The 22,660-nt window shown below is 37.9% G+C and overlaps 1 protein-coding gene across 2 annotated transcripts in view; it reads right to left on the minus strand.

The window, feature by feature from the left end:
- KCNMB2 (potassium calcium-activated channel subfamily M regulatory beta subunit 2) overlaps positions 1–22,660 on the minus strand; it is a 228,348-nt gene that overhangs the window by 24,869 nt on the left and 180,819 nt on the right. For both annotated transcript variants that reach the window (XM_006084905.3, XM_006084906.3), the window contains exon 2: positions 8,183–8,305. In XM_006084905.3, coding sequence (XP_006084967.1) covers positions 8,183–8,238 — 56 coding nt within the window. In that variant the 5' untranslated portion in view covers positions 8,239–8,305. The remainder of the gene's footprint in view (positions 1–8,182; positions 8,306–22,660) is intronic.

Consider the following 22,660-nt stretch of genomic DNA (forward strand, 5'->3'; position numbering starts at 1 on the left):
CCCCAGGAACACTCAACCTGTTATCCCATATGCCAGAGTTGGGAGTGGCATCGATTAAAACAGCCATTGGTCTGCCCTCTGTTCACCAAAGCCTTCCATATTTTTGAGATGGGCTTCTCATCTGTTTATCCTAATAAACTGATAAAAGACGAGTTTTATTAGTTTCAGATTTTATTGTGTGTTTTATCCTTGAGCTAGTAGGTATTTATTTATATGGTCCAATTTGAATAGTTTTATTGTTTTTCTGTTTTCAGTTTTTTAAAGTGTGCATTCCATTTGGGGGGAATGTGCTTTTGAGTTTGGGAACAAATGATGGTCACACCTAATACTGTCATTAACATGAGGGCTTTTGCCCATGAACTTAATGTTATTAATTGTCAAGGAAGATTATAATATTATTTTATGGATAAGAGATTATGGGTGAGAGCAAAATTATAGGAACAAAAGTAGAAGGTAATTCTTTTTAGTCAGGTCTTTAATTTATCAGATCACATAATTTCCCAATGGTATCTTAATTTCTAATTCTTATTTATTTTTACCTGATCTATTAGCATATTAAATTTTATAAAGGTCTCTAGTAAAAAATATAAAAGAAGGCAGAAAATTATGTGAATTATTCAGATAATTTAGACTATCTCTATAACCTAAAGAGCCTTTGAGGAGCATTACCTTTATATTGACCACATTATTTGGCTAGTGCAACAATGGTAAAAATAAATAACAAAAAATAGAGTGACTCTATACATAGAAATAAAAATATAGTTCCCCCAAACTCATGGGTCATAGAATAAAACATGATAAATTAGGGTGTATTTAGAACTTAATGATAAGAAAAACACTATAGAGTAGCTAGTGTCATGCAACTGAAGGAATACATAAATAGAAATATATAATCATAAATGTTTATATTAGATAAGAAGAAAGCTGGAAAATTAATGTGCTAGGCATCCAACTTAGGAAATTAAAATAAAGTGTAAAAAAGGAAATAAACATTAGCAGAAATAAAATAGAAGATAAAATGATACTAGGAAATCAATGAATTCAAAGGTTACTTTTTGTTGAAGACTAATGAAATAGATAAACCTCTGACAAGACTTATCAATAAAAAAATAGAGAAGTCCCACATATATATCAGGAATTAAAAAAACCATAAGCACAGATACAGAATAGATTACAAACATAATAGAGGATGTTAGAAATAATTATAGCAAGATATTTGAAAACTTTGATATATAATTTGCTAAAATATGTAGTAAATTCTTATAAATATGTAACTAACAAATGGATTCAGAAGCAACTAGAAAATCAAAATAGTTATAAATCATTAAAGAAATTAAAATATCTTTATAATGGAAATACTGGGCTCTGATATTTATAGGTGAGTTCTAACTATATTATACAAATCATTCCAGAGGGTAGAACAAGATGGGATGCAACCCAGTCTATTATGAGGTTAGTAAAATTTGGCACAAAACCCAAATCAAACAAAAAGAAAAACTGCAGATCAATTTTACTCATAAACATAAATGCAAAATTTTAAAAACAAGGTAGTTCACCAAATCTAGCAATATATTAAAGTGGAAATGCATCATGATCAAGTTGGGCTATCACAGGAATATAATGTCATAATTTGATTATCTATTAATGTAATATATTGCATAAATCTTTTAAAGGCCTACTATCATAGGATAATATAATAAATGTAGAGAAACATATTTGATACAATTTGACATATATTCATGATAAAAATTCTTATCAAATTAAAAATAAAAACATAAATAACATAGAGAAAATACTTATACTAAAGTTTATACTTAATAGTGAAATGTCTAAAGAATCTACTTTATGAACAGGAACAAAGCAAAGATGTTTACTATTACCTGTTTTATTCATGATTTACAAGCTAGTCTAATGAAGCAAAGAGTGGTATATGGCATATTTACTGATAAATAAGAGACAAAAATATATTATTTACTAATGATATAATTATTAAGAAAATACAAAAGTCTACATATAAATTATTAAAATTAATAACAAACTTTAGCATAGCTGAAACAAAATGTTAATAATACCACTTGCCTTTCCATATACCTGCAAAAGTAGAAAATATAATTTAAACATTAAAAAAAGAAGGTACTTAGGAATAAATCTAATTAGTTATGTGCAAATTCTCTTTGTAAAAATTATAAAACTTTATTGGGAGATATTAGGGAAGACAAATTAATGTAGAGATCAATTATATTCATTCAGAGAAACACTTGGTGACATGATGCAAATCTACCACAATTAAGTAAAAGATTAATAAAATTCCAATAAAAATTATCAAGAGGTTTTTTTTTTGGAAAGTGGGCTTGACAAGTTGATCCTAAATTTGTGTGAAAGTACAAATGTCTAAGGATAGCAAGTATACTCCTGATTACAAAAAACAAGGTGGGTAACCTGACCTATCAGATAGCAAGGTGTATTGTAATGCTAAAGTGTGTAAGTTCAAGTGTGGTGTTTGTCTGAGGTAGACAAAATTAAATAGAATAGAGGTCCAGGAATATATTCACGTGTATATAGAAACTTAATATATAATGCATGTGTGCTTATAGATAATTGGGGAAAAGATAAACTATCCAGTAAAATGTACTGGAACAATTGGTTATTCATATAGAAAAATAGATTGGATGCCTATTTCACAACACATACAAAGTCAACTTCAGATGATTTAAGACTTAACTATGAAAGGCAAACTTACAAAATATTAAGAAAACACTACAAGAGCATATCCTTTGGAATGTGGAGTTGGAAGGGATTTCAAAATGTTTAAAAACTTGCTACGTTAGAACACATTAAAATGAAGAACATGTGTTCATGAAAAGACATCGTAAAGAAAATGAAAACACAGGTCATAAACTGGGAGAAGCTATTTGCATGCAACAGACAGACAAAGGGTTAATATAGACTTTTATAAAGAATTCATACAAATCAATAAGAAAAGGACAAACAATTCTGTAGAAAAATGGGCCATATTCTTGAACAGGCACTTGGCAGAAAAGAACTGGAAAAATAGGTTCAGTCTTATTACTAATCTGAGAAATGGGATTTGAGAGCACAATACCATCTGAATTGATGAAAATTAAACATCTGAAAACTCTAGGAAAGGCTGTAGGGCAGTAGCACCACATATATAGCTGCTCTGGAAAGCAATGGCATTGCCTGGTAAAGTGGAAACGGCATACTTTTGAACCAAACATTCCCAAGTTAGCTATATAGCCTAAGAAGTGCTTGTACATGTACAAGGGGACATCAACAAAAAGCATTATAGCAGCATTGCTGGTGAGAAAAGAACTGAAAATATTACAAATGTCTATTAGCACAAGACTGGATGAATACATGGCAGTACATTCATATAATGGCATACAGCATGAGAGAAAATGAGCCATGGCTACTCACATAAATCATTGAAACATCATGTTTGGTGAAAAAAATGAGTTGCAGAACAATTCACATGGTATGATTCCATTTATATAAAGTGTCCAAACATTCAGAAGTAAACATCATATTGTTTAAGGATTCAAATGTGACAGACTCATGAAGAAAAGCATGGGAATGGTAAACACAAAGTTCAGGATGGTGGTTATCTTTGGATAGGGGCTGGGATAGGAAGAAGGATGCTCTTAGAAAAGCACCCTCAAGGGTTTCAAAAATCATGATTGTTTTGTTTTTTACCCTTAATGAAGGGTACTCAGATGTTTATTATATTATCACTAGAGGCCCGGTGCACAAATTCGTGCATGAGTGGGGTCCCTTGGCTTGGCCGGCAATCGGGGCCAATTGAGGCCAGCTGGCCAGAGGGAGGGACCGCGGGAAGTTGGCTGGCTGGCCCTGGGAGGGACTGTGGGAGGTTGGCCGGCTGAGGGAGGTTGGCTGTGGTCAGTGCACATCATAGCTCCTGGCGTCATCCAATCGTCCGGTCGTCTGGTCATGAGGGTCGCTTAGGCTTTTATATATATACTAGAGGCCTGGTGCATGTAATTCGTGCACTGGGGGGGGTGGGTGTCCCTCAGCCAAGCCTGCACTCTCTCCAATCTGGGACATCCCTGTCACAATCCAGGACTGCTGGCTCCCAACCGCTCGCCTGCCTGCCTGCCTGATTACCCCCAACCACTCCCCTGCCAGTCTGTTTGACACCTAATTGCTCCCCTGCTGGTCCGATCACCCCCAACTTCCCTCCCCTGCAGGCCATCTTGTGGCCACATGGGGTGGCCATCTTTGACCACATGGGGGCGGCCATCTTGTGTGTTGGAGTGATGGTCAATTTGCATACTGGTCATGACTAATTAGCATATCTGGGCTAATTAGCATATCCCTCTCTTATTATATAGGCTAGATCAGTGATGGCAAACCTTTGACATGCGTGTCAGAGGTGACACGTGAACTCATTTTTTTGGTTGATTTTTCTTTGTTAAATGGTATTTAAATATATAAAATAAATATCAAAAATATAAATCTTTGTTTTACTAGGGTTGCAAATATCAAAAAATTTCTATATGTGACACAGCACCAGAGTTAAGTTAGGGTTTTTCAAAATGCTGACACGCTGAGCTCAAAAGGTTCGCCATCACTGGGCTAGATTCTTGATATATTAACATGTGATATGTATTCCTTCATATCAGTTCAATACTTAGTAAAACAATTTGAAGAATAATTGATAAACACTCAGCCTTTGTCTTTTTAGCAAATAAACCCTTTCTTCTAATTCTAAATTAGTTATTGCTGCTGCTGTTTTATTTTGCTACCTGTAATTTAGAAGTTAATGTAAGCTCACCTATCGAAGAAGTTTGTTCAGAAAAGGAAAAGTATTCCTTGATATTGCTGGGCCTATGAAATGGAGGATAAGGACAGAAACCCGTGTTTTGCATGTAGCAGATGATCTGAAAAAGGACTGGCTTTGAATTAAAATAAAATAAGAAGTAAAATTGACTTCAACTTCCATGAAGCTATAAAACACTTGGTTTCAGAATTTTCGGTGGACTTTTCCTTCCACTTAGTTGCTGTGCCTGTTTGTAAGCTCTTTCCTGATATTCCACCTCTTGAGGAATCCCTGGGCAGCCAATATCCTGACAAGTTTGGCGCTGGTGTCAGGAGAGGCAGGGTGGAGTGAAGCCAAGGATTTTGGCTGCCTGGCCTCTGGGATTGTGGCTGGAGCACAGCTGGAGAAGCAGGACCCAGAGGCCAGGCTGGCAGAATTAGAAACAGGGTGGAACAATTACCCGCAGTTCTGGGCAGTGCTGCCAGGCGATCTAGTTAATTTGTTTTTGAATAATTAACTTGAGGACTTTAATGATCGAGATTCATTATCAGCCATGATCACCTTCATTATCACCATGATTACTGCCACCCAGAGCATCTTAAGCAGAGCAGTAGATGCTGTTCAAAGTCCATTTTGAGATGTGAATCTTATCCTACAGTGAAGATGAAAATGTGGTCAAGAAAGGTACAGACAGATGAACCAACATCAAACTAAGGAGACTGGCTTAGTGGCAGATTCTGTTGCTGTATTCGTTGGCTGTTTTTTTTCATTTGCTTTTGACTTTGTAGGACAAAGCCATGCCGATTGATTTAGTAAGCCTTGGCATCCCCACCCATAAATAAAGCCTGCTGAAAGTGATTTACTTAGAGTCAATGTTTTAATTATTTTAAATCCCATAGTTACTGAAATCACTCTTTGAAAAATAAATAAATGTAGTAATTTAAGACTTTCATAAATCTTATTGGTGCATAATGAGAAGCTAATTATTCACTCCTTTTAACTTCACAAATATTGCCAATATGTCATATTCACATGTTTATTATCTCCTTTAATAATACTATTTTCAACTCTATCTTAACACAGTTTTCCTCTGAGGGCTTGGCTGTTCCCTGCTTCTCCAAATATCTCCTGTTTGATGCTGTGTAAGCTGTAGGGTGCAGGGGAGATAATATGACCTGGGTTTAAACCCTGATTCCATCACTGGTAGTTGTTGGACAGAAGTTATTTAAAATCTCTGAGCCTCCGCTCCCCACCGGTAAAATGGGCATAATAGTCCCTATCTTGTAATTGAAAGAGAAGAGTTCATGTAAAACATGCAGCACATAGTAATTGTTTGTAAACTGTAATCCCTTTGTTGTAAGAAAAGATATACAGAAAAATGTACCTAAGAAAATTTTTTGATGAGAATAAATGGAAGGTGAAACAAAGACATCTCACTTCACCTGCTCCAATGAAGCCTTCAGAATCTCAGGAGGGCTGGTCACTCCTAGCCACAATATTCCTGTAGGGCAGTGATTCTCAACCGTGGCTGCACATTAGAATCACCTGGGAATCTTTTTAAAATCCTGATTTCTGGGCCTCATCCTCTGGAAATTCTGTTTTCTTTGTCATGGGGTGGGGCCACAACATTAGTAACAAAGAAACAGAATTTTCCGGAGGATGAGGCCCAGAGATCAGGATTTTAAAAAGATTCCCAGGTGATTCTAATGTGCAGCCAAGGTTGAGAACCACTTGCAGTGTAGGGCAACAAAATCTCTACCCTTCCGCACCATCACTGTGAGTGGACATTTTTTTTTTCTTTTTAAGGAAATGAGGAAATTACATGTAAAAGATGGAACTTTGAAATGACACATGGAGTTTTAGTTGTAGAGTAAAGGTCTTGCTGAAAGATGATTCAACTTACTTGGCTTGAAAGCAAATGAAAAATACTTAAGCATTGAGAAGCATGTGAAAATCTAGAGGTGAACAAAGACAGTACATTTTCAGTTGATCTGCTTGTATTATGATGAACACTGGGAGTTTTTCAAACTTTGTTCAAACACTAGTTGTCTTCTGGTCTGCAATTTTACTTTAACATCATATCATTATTTTTTCCATAATTAAGATAGTATATTACAAAGCACTTGGGAAATGGAGAATTTGAAAAACATGCTTTTCCTTCCATGCTTGTCCTTATATATATATGTTTTGTGGCTGTAATCATTGTTTGTATGTAATTTTCCAACCTAATTTTTAGTTAATATTTTGACAAAACATTTTTAAATGCTAAGTGCTATATTTATTAGATTTTATGATGTATTTAACAGGTTTTCTATTGTGCATATTAAAATTGCTTCCCAATTTTTGCCTAACATATAATTATTGTGAATAATTTGCTTTCGGAATTTTTCAAAGGCTTTTATCTGTATGGAAATGCCAATTTAAAAAATAAAAATAAAAATAAAAGTACCAGCTCTCAAAACTACATTCCAGCAAACTTCCGCCAGGTCTTTCCTCTTGAGCTTAGCACAATTCATCAATTCTGATTTCTCTCACAACCTGCAGGCAGGTGAGTTGCAAAAGATGGTAGAGGCAATTTTGCTTAAAAGTTAGCTTTACCGAACCCTAGTAATAGTACAAGGTCAATGAGAAAGAGAGATCTTGCTGTAGCTACAAAGTCTAATCTATTCCAGTGCTCATTCCTCTATGAGACAGCCATTATGTAGACTTAGTGAAAAACAAAACAAAACTAAACTAAACTAAAAAGAAAGAGAGAGAAGCAGAAGAAAACATTTAAAACTGGCCAGAAAACTTTATGCATGCATTTACTCCCTAAATCCATATGGGAGGGCTGGACCAAGTATGTATTTGTCACTTTATCTTATTAAGACTGTTTTTGCCCCGTTTTTCCTTTACCCAGACTGTTCTGTCAAGGAATTTGAGGGCTCTATGGACTTGTCCATCCTCTTTTTATCCTCTCCAGCTTTCCTTTCCCACCCTATGTCCAGTGTCTTGAAATGTAATTTTCATTACTTCAGTTCAGAAAGTACTGAGCATTGACTATGGGCCAGGAACGGTGGTAGGTCCTGGACATTCAATGGAGAGTAAACAGAGTATGAGCTGGTGAAGAGGATGGTGGGAGGTTCTGACGGAATGCATATCTGAGATGGAGTTAGCCAAGTGATGGCTGGGTGTGCATGAGCATGTGTGAAGGGCATGTCTCAGAGGCAGGGCTCTGCAAAGCTATGTGATGGGAGTGAGCACGGGGAGTGCACAGAGGAGGAAGGCCGCAATGCCTGAAACCGCATTCCCTCCACATGGAGCCCAGCCAACAGGAACACGTGCAAAGCATAAAGCTCAGCTGTCCGTGCTTTCCCGGTGGCATCGGTCTGGGTAGTCAGTTACCTTTTCTCATCGTGTCTGTAAGATGAAGAGGTCCGGCCACTGGTCCATATAAACATCTTAGAGGATGTGGATCCAGAGGCTCCTTTCCTTACGGTGGAAGTCCTGGAGGAATGATGAAAAGACCTAAAAGAGGTACACACGGAAGTTCAGTCTATTGCTTTAAATTTGGGGAACTCTGTATCAACAACAAGCCATAGCTCTCCGTGGACTGACCTTTCAATAAGACCAGGTTTCTGATGCTGGGGGGCAGCAGGTCTCAACCCTGGCTGCACATGAAAACCAACTGGGAACTTTTTAAAAACCACTGAAGCATGCGCCCTTCCCCAGAAATGTGCATGTGATGTTTTGAAAGCTTCCCAGGTGTTTCAAATGCACTGCTGGGGTTGAAAGCCTCTGTCTGAGGGCAACACGTTTTTCCAATTGAGGCCTCTAAAATGCCTCCTCCAAAATATAATTTTGGTATGATTTCACACTCTGTGGTACACTGTATATTTCCAAAATTTTGGTTCAGATTTGAATACTAACTTTTTGCTTCTTTTCTCTTCAAAATGTTTTTCTTGAGGCTGACAGCTATGAGATTTTGGGGACGTAGTAACATTTTTTAAATGTGCTCTACTGTTGCCAAGCTGTGGGCTCATCCCCTTGCAGTTGAGTGTCTGAGGAAATCACAGCAGCAGCGGCAGCAGATACTGACTGGCTCCTAGAAGCCCGGCTTATAGGATCTAGAATCAAGATATCAGAGGGATGTCGTGTTCTTTTGGTTATAACTTGATTTAGGGGTAAGTTCTTTTATCTCCAAGCATAGCAATAAAAATAGTTAGCTGTTTTTATTTATTTTCTACATAATAATCATCTAGGGCAGGGGTGGGCAAACTTTCTGACTCGAGGGCCACAATGGGTTCTTAAACTGGACCGGAGGGCTGGAACAAAAGCATGGATGGAGTGTTTGTGTGAACTAATATAAATTCAAAGTAAACATCATTACATAAAAGGGTACGGTCTTTTTTTTTTTTTAGTTTTATTCATTTCAAACGGGCCGGATCTGGCCCGCGGGCCGTAGTTTGCCCACGGCTGATCTAGGGTGTTAGAAACATGAAATATCATAGGAATTGTAATCACTTATACAATTTAAAATGATATTTAACAAGTAGAAAAAAGGAAGGGAGGTAGGAAGGTGATTCCTTATGGTCTCATTGCCACTCTTGGCTTTCTTTCTGGTTGAACACAATATTGAGGGTAAGCCTGGGGATCCAAATAATATTAGCCACTATACACTGTATTAGCTCCTAGATGTGATATATGCATATATTATCTATACATATGTCATGGAGTGTACATGCATATATCTGGTATACTTATATTATGAAAACCCTGCAAGCTATTATTTCCAGATTACAAATGATACCTCCAGGAGATTGGGATGTTTGTCATATGCTTCCAACCAATGCCCACTTGCCTCCAGTTCTTGTGCTCTCTAGGGAAAGACTCATTATGGTCTAGCCCAGTGATTCTCAAGCTGTCATGTGCATGCGAATGTCCTAGGGATCTACAATGTAGAATCTGATTTAGTGGGTCTGGGGTGGGGCCCAAAATTCTGCATTTATAACAAGTTTTTGAGTGATGCTGATATCACTAGTCTGCAGACAACATTGAGCAGCAAGGGCTAAGGGTCAGTGCTTGGTTAGAGGTCCAATTTTGCTACTAACTAGCTGTGTGGCTCTGAGAAACTCACTTAACTTTCCTAGGGCTTAGTTGTTTTTAATTTGGAACATGAAATGTTTGAAATAGGTAACTTCTAAGATCGCTCCCTCAGCTCCAAAATTTTGTGATCCAGTAAATTAAAGAATGAATCTAAGTATATTGTAATTAATTCCATTGCCTACTTTCTGAAAGTAGGTCTGGGAGTGGAGCTCCTTCTGTAACATGTAGGCCAACATCAGAGGTAGAAGGAACAAAGGTCATGGGAGGTAGTAGGGATTCAGTAACCAGTATGGACATAAGAAGTCATACTTCCACCCTTGCTATCCTAGGACAAACGGCAGGAATGAATGGATGCACCAGAATGGATGCCCTAAATAGTTTTAGAAAGATTTAGAAGTTCAATCTGCTAGCTCTTTAGTGACATGGATCTGATATATTTAAAGTTATTTATGTTGCCTTTTTAATATCTTTAAAGCACATCAAAAGCATAATATTCTCAAGATCCATTCATGTTGTTGCAAATGGCAAGATTTCATCTTTTTTTATGGCTGAGTGGTATTCCATTGTATGAGATATATAAAGAAGATGTGACATATCCAGTTATCCATTCACAAACACTAAGGTTGTTTCCATGGCTTGGTTATTGTGAATAACACTGCAATGAACATAGGGGTACATATATCTTTATTAATAAGTGTCTCCATATTTTTCAAGTGTATATCACAAAGAGGAATTGCTGGATCATACGGGAGTTCTACATGATTTTACTCATGTGGAATATAAAACAAAAAGTAGCAAACTAACAAAGCAAACAGAAACAAACTCATAGATACAGACATCAGAATGCTGTTTACCAGAGGGGAAGAGGGGCCAGAGGAGGGTGAAGTGGGTAGAGAGGGTCAAATATATGGTGATGGAAGAAAACCAGACTTACAGTCATGAACATGTAATGGAATATAGATGTTGAATTGTAATGTTGTACTTTTAAAATGTATAGAATGTTATCAATCAATGTTACCCCAACACATTTAATTAAAAAACATAGAGTAGAGATTAAATGCATTAGTATTAAAACCCATCAGCCTTCAGGAAAGAAGAATGATTTTAATCTAAGTTGAATAAACCACTTCATAATAATGAGGATTGGCTTAAACTTTCCAGAAGCTATTTCAACATTTCTGATCACTTTAGTCACCCCTCAAATGGTAGGGGACGTGGAATAGACAAAGAAAGGTGGTACAATTTGAGTCAAGGTAAAGCAATAAATGACTGAGTTCCTGGCCGTTACAGGTCATTAGCCTGCATTTAATAGACAAACCACACGTATTACAAATGCTTTGAAATCATTCAAAATGAAAGGGGCTGCAGTGATTTCAATACACTTAGGTGACTTTTCAGACTGCGTTGCTCGTTTGCTCTGTTGCTCTAAGATGATAAAGAAAGGGAAGATGAAAGATATGTTTATTCTAATGAACTGTCTAAAACTTGTTGGAAAGGCCTTATTGACTCCTCAGGTTATTCCAATAAGTGGATTTGAGTATGTTTACCCCAGTTTTTTTCCCCCATAAAGATACAGTTATTTAAAACCTGCTAATTTTGTTGTTAATTAAAAGGGAAGGGAGTAACCGCCTTAAGGACAACAGTGTAAAGGTTCTGTGCAGGTTGAAAACAATTTCTAGGCTTCAAAGAAACACTCGGATTATGTTAATGAAGCTGGTTAGGCGGTTCTCTCAGCTCAAAGGCAGCCCTCCTGAACTCCTTACCTAATTACCTCAATTCCGCTCACTTTATAAGACAAGCAACATTTCTTTTGAATTGTAATGAGGAAAGTTATACAGAAACAAGAAAGCACTTTATTAACCTTTGTAATTTGGAATCCTACCATGAAACAGAGCTGTGTTGGTGGCTGCACAGGGCTGTGGGCAGGGGGAGAAAACCTGGTCCAATTCCATCATTAAAACACATTGTATGCGGGAAATGTATTTATACGTTTTACGTTGACTGTAAGAAGTAGAGCCACTTGTTAGCGCGCGATAAAAACTACCCGCAAACAATTTAAATGACCTAGGAACTGAGGTGAATCGGGCAGAGCCACGACTGTACGCAGATGAGTGTGATCTGAAACCCAGAAGTCCTAAAGCGGGGAGTCATTGAGACTAGAACAGTGATGGCGAACCTTTGACACACGAACTCATTTTTTTGGTTGATTTTTCTGTGTTAAAAAGCATTTAAATATATAAAATAAATATCAAAAATATGTCTTTGTTTTACTATGGTTGCAAATATCAAAAAATTTCTATTTGTGACACGGCACCAGTTAAGTTAGGGTTTTTCAAAATGCTAACACGCCGAGCTCAAAAGGTTCGCCATCACTGGACTAGAACAATATCTTTGTCTCAGGAATTTATAAGGGGGTTTTTCCCATTTCTCACGCACACACATCGTGGGTTTCTACCTCCCTGACTCAGGTCACACCTTCCCTCTGCCTCCCGTCCCTGCCAGGGAGGGAGTTTCTCTGTTTTGAAGGCCATCGCACATGTCACTTCTTCTGAGAAGCCTTCTCAGGCCCACATGTGCAGCTTCCTCAGCTCTGTTCCCCATTCCTGGTACTCACCTCTGCTAGAGCAAGGCACAACTCATCCCGCCCCTTCTGCGCAGCCGTGGCACTCGGGGCAGGGCCCTGTCTTATGCACCTTTACGCACAACACAGGGCACACAGTGACACAGTGGTTGTGTTTGCTGCCTTGACCATTTAAGTGTCCACTGGAAGCATGACCATTGGTACTGGCGCTGGCGACCTGTGTGGGGCTCACTACCGCTGGGTGCAGCCCACAGCTCCTTCTGGTTCCTTCCCTTAGCTTGGGATGTCCCTCCTCCTTCCATCCCCCACCGCCTCTCTTTCCTTGATTGTCCTACTCCCTCTGTCTCATTCACTGACTTGGACAGAAGGTTTCTATTTCTTGCTGAATTACCACCCAGTAAGGTTTTCTTTAGAGGGAGCAGCAGGCGAATGAACAGATGAGCAGGAGAGCCCCAGGTACCAGTTTGTTTGTTCACATCTTGGCATCACCACCTACCAGTTATGTGACTTTGGACAAGCCAATTGAACATCTTTGTGTCTTAGTTTCTGCAATTGTAAAAATGGGAACAATAATACTTGCCTTTCTGGTACATACTAAACATTAGTTTATTAATTTTCCTCCTGTTATTAATTTTAAAAGCAAACATAATTGGATTTTTTTTGTAAAAAAATCCAATTAAGTTGTTTTGTACTTGTACATTGAGACTATTGATTACCTCCCCTCCCCATGGATCAGTGGCACTCAATAGAGAAAACACAGTTTTCTGAGATATTGAGATAATAAAACTGAAATACTTCCTCATTCATATTAAGTGAATACCCATCCTGAGCAACAGAAGCATAAAGAAGGTGCCTCTGAATCCTGGACACACATTAGAATCACATGAGGGAACATCTAAAGAAAGCTGGTGCCTGGGTCTCAAGCCAGACCTGTGAGAAACTTCAGGGGTTATCATTTCAAAAAAGTTGTTCTGGGAATTCTGCCATGCAGCCAACGTGAGAAACACTGTTAGAAACTCTCAGGCTCTGACTTAATTAATGTGAATTATTTTTCTTAAAATTTAAGTACAGTTGGTAAACATTATCATATTAGTTGCATTAGTTTCAAATACAATGATTTGACATTTTTATACCTTTCAATGTAATTGCCCCACTAATTCTAATAATCATCTGTCGCTGTGCAAACTTATCACAGTATTATTGACTATATTCCCTTCACCTTTTCACCCACCTCCTCCTCCTCCTCTCTGGCAACCATCCCTTTGGTATCTGTTTCTATGAGTCTGTTTTTGTTTTGTTAGATTACACAATATAGGTGAAACCATACGGCATTTGTCTTTCTCTGCCTTACTCCACTTAGCACAACACCCTCTAGATCCATCCATGTTGTTACAAAATTTTTATGGTTGTGTAATATTCCATTATATAAATAGTATATATATGTATACATGTATATTGCATTTTCTTTATCTATTCATCTATCAATGGACACCTAAGTTGCTTCCATATCTTGGATATTGTAAATTCCATATCTTGACTATTGGTACATATCTTTTTGAATTAGTGTTTTTGTTTTCTTTAGATAAATACCCCAAAATGGAATTGCTGGGTCATACGGTACTTCCATTTTTAGTTTTTGGAGGAACCTCCATACCGTTTTCTATAGTGGCTGCACCAATTTGCAGTCCCATCAACAGTGTGCGAAGGTTTTCCTTTTCTCCATATCCTTGCCAAAAAAAAATCACAACAAAGTTAAATGTTATGGAGACTCCCCTGGCTCTAGAAGCTTTGGGTGGAGAGTAACTGCTCTAGAGAGCCACTCTGCAGTGGCTCCTCACTTCCCACCTGTGCCGAGGCCTCGCGGTGACAGATGCAAGGGCGAGTGGGACACACAGCAGGAAAGAGCAAAGTGGATCCGTTTTCTGGTGTCAGTGGCCTTGAGCTATGCACATGGGATACTCTTAATGCACTCTGCTTTATTACACGGCAAGCAGGAGCCGGAGGAACCATTTAACACATAATTACATGCCTAATCTTGCGTAAAATGGTAATTCTAATGACATCACAGCAGCAACTTAAAAGGTCACTCAAAACACAGAAATTTGGGAATGCTTCTAATGCGTGGGACTTCATCTTCGCGGATGGCCTATTACATGTTCTCCACAGGAATTGAGTTGTTTTGGCTTTAGGGCCTTTGGAGGAAGAAGAAAAATGTATGGTGGTAATTTTAGTCCTAGTGATTTAATTTAGAAAACATTGGTACTTTTTATTAAGGGCGCTTTAAAATGTCATTGGGACGTTTTCTTCCAAAATGAACTCCTGCACCTGGTTTTAATTAATTCATTTGGGCATCTGCTTGACAATATTTATTATGTGCCTTCCATGTGCCAGGCACTGTACTGGGTACTGCAGGCACCAAGCTACCTATTTATGTTTCTGAGGAGTATAATCCATGCTGGGTCAAAATAATACATTTATTTTTGCACTATATCAGAACTGTTCTTTTTATTTTTATTTATTGTTTTTTAAAAATATACTTTTATTGATTTCAGAGAAGAAGGGAGAGGAAGAGAAAGATAGAAACATCAATGATGACAGAGAGTCATTGATTGGCTGCCTCCTGCTTGCTCCACACTGGGCATCAAGCCCACAACCCAGGCATATGCCCTGGCCGGGGATCGAACTGTGACCTCCTGGTTCATAGGTCGACGCTCAACCACTGAGCCATGCTGGCCGGGCCAGAACTGCTCTTTTTAAAGGTGCTATGGTTACTGTTCTTTCCTCATCTCACCTAACCTCTCAGCTTGCTGAATTTGATATCAGTGTCATTAGTCATTTCCTTCTTCTAAAAATGACTTACAGGACAATGCTCTCTTGGTTTTCCTTTTCACTTTCTAGCTGCTCCTTCCATTTCTTTGTTCCTATTTCTCTACCCACCCCTTACATGTTAGTATCATCTGGGGGACTAGCAAGTACTCCTGAATGATTTCTTGGCAATGCCTCTGAACAGGAATGGAAAAGACCTTTCTTCCGCAGATTGGTGCCTGGAAGATTGAGTGAACAGCTCCATTTGCCGCCTAGTTGTAGAGGTAGAGAAGGGTATTGCTGAACACCATGGCCTCTTTGAGAAGAATCAAATATCAGAGAATGGATTTTTGTTTGTTTATCTACATGTTTATCACAGGCTGCTTTTCAATAGCTGGGTCAACCATGTATGGGCTCTTCTGGTTGGAGACGGGTGTGGGAATCACCATGACCTCTGTCCCGTATGTGGGCCAGTTGTTGATGTAATTGCGATGTGTTTGACTTCTGCTTCAGGAGATCACAGCTCAAGTTAAATAATGGACCCATCCTTTAGCCTGCTGGTGACTTGGCTCATTGAGCTCAGCGATTCAGAGGCTCCGGGCTTCTAATCTTTACTCTGTCACTGAGTAATTGTCTTACTGCAGGCAAAGCACTCCTTTTTTCCTCCTCAATGTTGCCACATGCAAAAGAATGACTGTGGATTTACTGCTATTCTTTTAGTTAATTCAGCATTAATTCTGCATTCAACAAATATTTGTTGAATGTGTGACTATGTGACTGGCAATGAGCCTGTGTATTGGGAGATATTGGTGAACACAATGGACATGACCCTTCTCTTATGGAACTTATAGTCTAGAGGAGGAGACAGATTGGTCAGACAAGTGTGGATCAGGGTCTTTGACATAAGATTGTCATGCATGTGCATGAAATAAAATACATAACTGCATCACTTCTATAGTCATAACAGCTATCAGAAATGATTATCTCATGACTTAGTTGAAAGAACTTTGAAGTTACTTTCAGGTTGAAATCTCAGCTCAATATATTGTTGAACTTCCCTGACACTCATTTTGCTCATCAAGAAAATCAGGGTAATAACATATCATAAGGAATTGCCATGCTGATGATTTGAAATAATGTATGGCATTGAGTAAGCATTCAGTAAATGTTAGTGTTTTTCATTTGGAGGAAATAGTAGAAAAATTTCCCCAAAATTGGCCATACCAATATATCAAGTCCTTCTGGTTTTTTAAAAAAAATTTATTTAAAAAAGTTCTATGAACAAATGGAGAACACATTTTTACATAGTTTTAATTAGTCTACTATTTCATAATTCACTCCTTAATGAGCTTTTCAAGTGGATAATCACAACTGATGTTCAGTTTGATTCCTTCTATGCTGCATATTTAAAGCCAGTTTAATTGTTAAACATTCACTCTACTGAGAATCACGCAGACACAGCTGGTATGAGAAAACCTGCTCATAACTCACGTGTGCTTCCTAGATTGGTATGAACAACAGGTTTATGCGGATACCATTTCATCTCTTCTCGACAAATGTGGTTTAATTCTGGCTTCTAGGTGGAAATCTAGGGAGGTAAACTATAATAAAAGCTTTTTATAGAGAAGAACTAGAAATGAAAATAAAGGTATGAGGTACTTCTCCAGACCTATATAAATACTGCATTTATATGCCTTGCTTTATTTAATTCTGACAGTAACCCTTGGGGAGCTCTCTCTATTTACCAGAAGAGGAAACTGATATTCAGAAAGCAAATTGTTTGAGGTCCCATAGCTATTAAGTTGTAAACTCAGAATTTCAATACAGGCCTTTCCAACTCCAAAACCTATACTCTCTCAACCTGTACATTTTTGCTAGGCAAACCAAATACCAAAATCCATATCAAATATAATAGGCACTAAATGATGGTGGCGAGATGCAGCCTTTTTCTTCATTGAGTACCACATCCTTTGCCACATCAAACTTAGAGAGGGAGGGTGGGGGTTGGTAGAAGAATATGGCAGGATCGAGAAAAAGACAAGAAAGTAAAGCATAGTAAGACAGGTGAACCCCAACTCAGGCTTTGCTCCTTATTACCTGTGTTACACTGGCAAACTTCTAACACTTTTCCACCTGTTTTCTATAAATTGAAGTTGTTAATAATAGTACATTCCTCATAGAGTTTTTGTAAAGGCTGAGTCATTATGTGTGGTGTGTTTTGTGATGTTATAATGTAAGAATCTTATATATTATATGATTCATATTACAGTATATGTAATATGAATATATGCAAGTTTAATATATGTATTTGTGTTAATATATAAATACATATGACAGTATGTAAACAGATGTGAGTTAATATATGAAAAGTACAACATGAGGGGAATTAAGTATATGCTATTATTATGACCACTTGAAATGGGTTAAGTATATATTAGATTTAAAGATAATAGAATCTGTGTAGAAGTTCATACACTTAAATACATCCAGTCGACATTCATAAATGAGATCTTTAATTTTTCATGGAAAGAAGAGTGGAGGAAAGAGTAAGCCAAGGACACAGCCCTGCTCTGCCCCAGACTAGTCTGTAACTGGGCCCTTTTGCCTTCTGGCTACCTGTTCCTCAGATGTAACATGAGAGGATGAAAAGACAGGAGTGGAAGGTTCCTTTTGTCTAAAATGTTTTATTTTGTTCTGCTTTAGAAAATTGCAATCAAGGTCTATTCCTATGACTTATTTGACTTCTCATTTGTCTTAGGTTAGATATGATTTATTTCTGTTTTACATTCTGTTGATTTCTTAAATGAAGCATTGAGTAATGCTCATGGGAACTCTAATAAAGCAGAGGGAAGAGAGAGTAAGCACCAAATGGGAAGGCAACATGAAAATGCCTGCCAACGATCCCTAGAAAGGATTTCTGTGGACCAAGCCACTGCTATAGAGCTGGACATCTTGGGCACAAACTTTGTCTGGCTGTCAGGATTCCAAAAGGCTCTTCTGCCTAATTCCTCCCACCCCTAGACTGTCTCCCCACACAACCCCATCTCTAGCCCAGTTTTAAAACCACTGCTCTTTCCCAGATGGGATTTGTGATAGTGGAAATTTTGGCTGCTACGGCAGATGGTGAGGGAGATATTTTGTCAGCAAGAAAATATGGTTCATAGGTCTTGGTCTGTCCAACTGTAATGGTCATTGGGTGAACTATAATTAAATTTGTCCATAGCCTCTCCTAATAGGCATTTGAACTGACTACTATTAATATGTGTAAATTTCTACTCCTGGAGGAAATCAGCAATACTAACTCAGTGTTCTCAGCATCAAATTGAATAGTCCAGCCCTTTTCCCCCCCACCCCCTACAGTCAAAGGTTCACTTAATTTATCCATGTGTTTTATTGCTAAGGGGAATAGTGGTAAGAAATCATGAGAACAGGAAGCAGAGAACACTGAGTTGAAGCTCCATTTCTGCCCTTTTGCTACTAATATTACATTGGATGCAAGCTAATGAACTTCTGTGTGTGTGTGTGTGTGTGTGTGTGTGTGTGTATGTATGTGTGTCTCCTTATCTATAAAGGGGGAATATTAATGCAATCTTTGAGATTTGTTGTGATGTTTAATTAAAATAATGAATGTGACATTATTGGAAGCTATTTATTTACAAATAGCTATTTATATGTATATAAATAACAGTTTATTTATATATCCTAATGTACATAATATGCCATATTAAGACCATTATCTCAACTAAAGGGATTTGAGACAGAATTCATAGAAATCATTGACTACTAACATTTTAAAACTGGAAGCATTATGAGAGGTCTAGGCCATATGCCAATATTGAGACTTAATATTTTTGGTTTTCTTGGATTGATGAAAATACAGCAATATGTGTCAGTTTAAAATGAAGTGAGAAAGCTGAGAAACAAAGAAATGGGTTTGCTTCTTAAACTCATTTTTGCCATACTGCTTTCAAAACATGTCAATGAATGAAATAAACACTTTAAGCAAATTGTAGAGGAGGAAAATGATTATTGTTTCTTTCAAGGAACTTTAAGAAACAAGGAAATGCAGGTGCAATAGCCAGGGATAGCTGCACCTGAGGACACTGGCTAGACACCACGAATCATGGGGCCAGGGAGATTGTTTCAGATGCTGTGGTATAGCCTCGATCTAGAGCAGTGGTTCTCAACCTTCCTAATGCCGTGGCCCTTTAATATAGTTCCTCATGTTGTGGTGACCCCCCCAATTTCATTGTTACAAATTGAACATAATTAAAGCATAGTCACAAAACAATATGTAATTATATATGTGTTTTCTGATAGTCTTAGGTGACCCCTGTGAAAGGGTAGTTCGACCCCCCAATGGGATCGCGACCCACAGGTTGAGAACCGCTGATCTAGAGTTTACACAGCTCTAGGAAACAGGTTTACTGAGGGGAGCTAGATGACAAATCAACCTAAACTGGTGTTAGTGACATACATATGCTTCATAGAATTTACCAAAAATAATCAATTCATATGAACACCTATTTACTGTTAACAGATAGGTTAAATCCTTGGTCATCTGAGACTCATAAGATGCTTAGAAGTTATTCTCCCCTCTATCTGATGCTTTGATTCCTTTAGAATACTCTAAACAAGGAGTTACCCAGCTCTTGATTAAACAACTCTAGTGATGGGGATTTCACTTTCTCTGGAGACCACCTCTCCCATTGTAGAACATTTGTATTTCATGGAAAGTGTGTCCATATGCTGAACTGGAATCTGTCTTCCTAGAGTTCCACTATTGTTCCTGGTTCATCCCCCTGGATTGCTTTCCAGATGTTTCAGAATAGCTGTAATATCAGCCAGCACTTCTTCACTATGAACTGCATGTTATTTAACTGTTCTTCACACAACATGATCCCAGTTTCTTTTCCTATTCTAGTCACCTCCTCAGTATATTTTCTATTGGTTAATGTCTCTCTCAAAGTATCATGGGCATACTATTACTAAAATTTATTTATTAGTGCTGTATATATTTTAATTAATTTAGTTGCCACAAAACCTCTACAAGACAGGTGCACTTATAATTACTATCTTACTGAAGAGGGAACTAGGGACATTAAGTAACTTGCCCAAAGTCACAGAGCTGGTGGATGAAGGAGATAGGATACAAATCTGGTGCCTACATTCAGAATCTACGCCCTTAAACACTGTACAATTCTATTTTTTCTGAATATAGTGTTTCTAGTGTCATCTGATTAGTGTTGAGGATGGCAACACTATCACCTTCTTTTATTTATGTTTCCTGAGATCATGTTAACATTCCTGGATGGTATGGTTAATTATGGTACATACAGGGAATTGAAAATGAAGAGTCAAATCTTGAAATTCCACCTGTCTTGCAAAGACCATACAGAGGTCCTGGGCCTTATCTTGAAGATAATGAAATCCTATTATGCATTTAAATTTTTTTTTTAATTTTGAAATTCATTACACATTTTAAGCAAGGAACCAAGCCACATGATGGTATTTACATATTTGAAAGGAGTATTGATAAACTAGAGCAGGATGAAATGATAAGCAGGAAGGAGATAATGGCAATAATCCAAGTAAGATCTGAAGGAAGTGTGGATGCCAAATAAATAAATAAATAAAGAGATCCAAGCAGTGTTTGGAAAGTGTGAGGTCAGGATTTGGTGATACTGAATTAAAGAGGTAAAAGGTGATGGAAAGAGGATTTTATTAAAAAATTTAAAAATCCTCACCTGAGGATATTTTTCCATTGCTTTTTAGAAAGAGTGAAAGAGAGGGAGAAAGAGAGAGAGAGAGAGAGAGAGAGAGAGAGAGAGAGAGAGAGAGAGAAACATTGATGTGAAAAAGACATATAGATTGGTTGCCTCTGGCGTGTGCCCCTACCAGGGCCCAGGATGGAACCTGCAACCTGGGTACATGCCCTTGACCAGGAATCGAACCAGAGACCCCTCAGTGCATGGGCTAACACTCTAACCACTGAGAATACTGGCCAAGGAGGAAAGAGGATTTTAAAAGGATATCCAAGTTTCTCTTTGGGAATTCTGTGGATGGGTGGCCATCATTAACAGCAGTGGGGAATATAGTAAAAGGAGTGGTACTTTGGGGAAGGGTGGGTTGCTGGAGCTGCTGGGGAAGGTGCAGAGTGGCTGGGAGAGATAAAGAAAATGCCAAACACAATGTTCAGGGCGGAGGGCTGCAGGCAGTGAACCTGTACAGGGACTCAGAAAGAGGGTCCAGATGTGGACGGCAAGCTGCAGCTTGGCTTTTGTTCTTGGGAGCCCCCAAGGATGAAGTCCCTGAGCTGCCCTTGATGTCTTCCTGTGTCAGAACTCCAGCCAAATGATTCTAATTTTCTTTATCGCAATGTCAGTTGTAAATGAATTTGTATTTACATAAGGAATAACATGTTTGACAAGAACCATATTCATCATTTCAAAATGTTCCCCAAATACTCTAGCAGGGTGACCATTTGGTATAAATGGTATGTCTGATGATGGTAATTATTTCTCAAGGAAAAGAGTTCCTATTTTAAGAATCTAATGTTTGTAGTGTGAAAATTGGTTTCCATATAATAAGAGCGAAGGGTGTATATTATCTACACTGTAAGTATTAGGTCATTCCTTCTCAAAACTCTCTCTAGTATTCTCCTTTTCTTTATCATTTAAACAGTTTCTGTGGGCTTCTGATTTATTGATGCATTCATTTATATATTATTTGTTAGAGACAAACCAGATATCAGATACCATACTAGATGTGAGGGATTAATTTTGTATTTTTGGCCAGTATGAGGAATATGGGAAGTCTTAAAAGAAATCAAGTGTTTAAGCACAATAATGATCTTGGTGAATTGGCAACAAATATTAATGGGTGAACTGCTGACCATTAGTAATAGCTTGCTTATTCTTGTGTGAATCACATATTAGTTCTTGACCCAGAAAAGTCAAAGGTACTATGATATGTCTCTGAAGTTTGGATGCATTTATGGAATCGGGCTGCAAATATTCGATGGCATAGAGCAGCGGTTCTCAACCTGTGGGTCGCGACCCCTTTGGGGGCCGAATGACCCTTTCACAGGGGTCACCTAAGACCATCGGAAAACACATATGCAATTACATATTGTTTTTGTGATTAATCACTATGCTTTAATTATGTTCAATTTGTAACAATGAAATTGGGGGTCACCACAACATGAGGAACTATATTAAAGGGTCGCGGCATTAGGAAGGTTGAGAACCACTGGAATAGAGAAAAGTGAGCCTGGTTCAGAAAGCAGTTATATACCTTCATTTGTATGAGGGTGGGTCTGGGAGGCCTGTTGCCTTCTGCAAGTTGAAATCTTTTGCTACTTTTCATAAGATCTTCTGGTCAAAATTAAG

The sequence above is a fragment of the Myotis lucifugus genome, unplaced genomic scaffold (genome assembly GCF_000147115.1).
Source record: "Myotis lucifugus unplaced genomic scaffold, Myoluc2.0 scaffold_14, whole genome shotgun sequence".
Lineage (NCBI taxonomy): Eukaryota > Metazoa > Chordata > Mammalia > Chiroptera > Vespertilionidae > Myotis > Myotis lucifugus.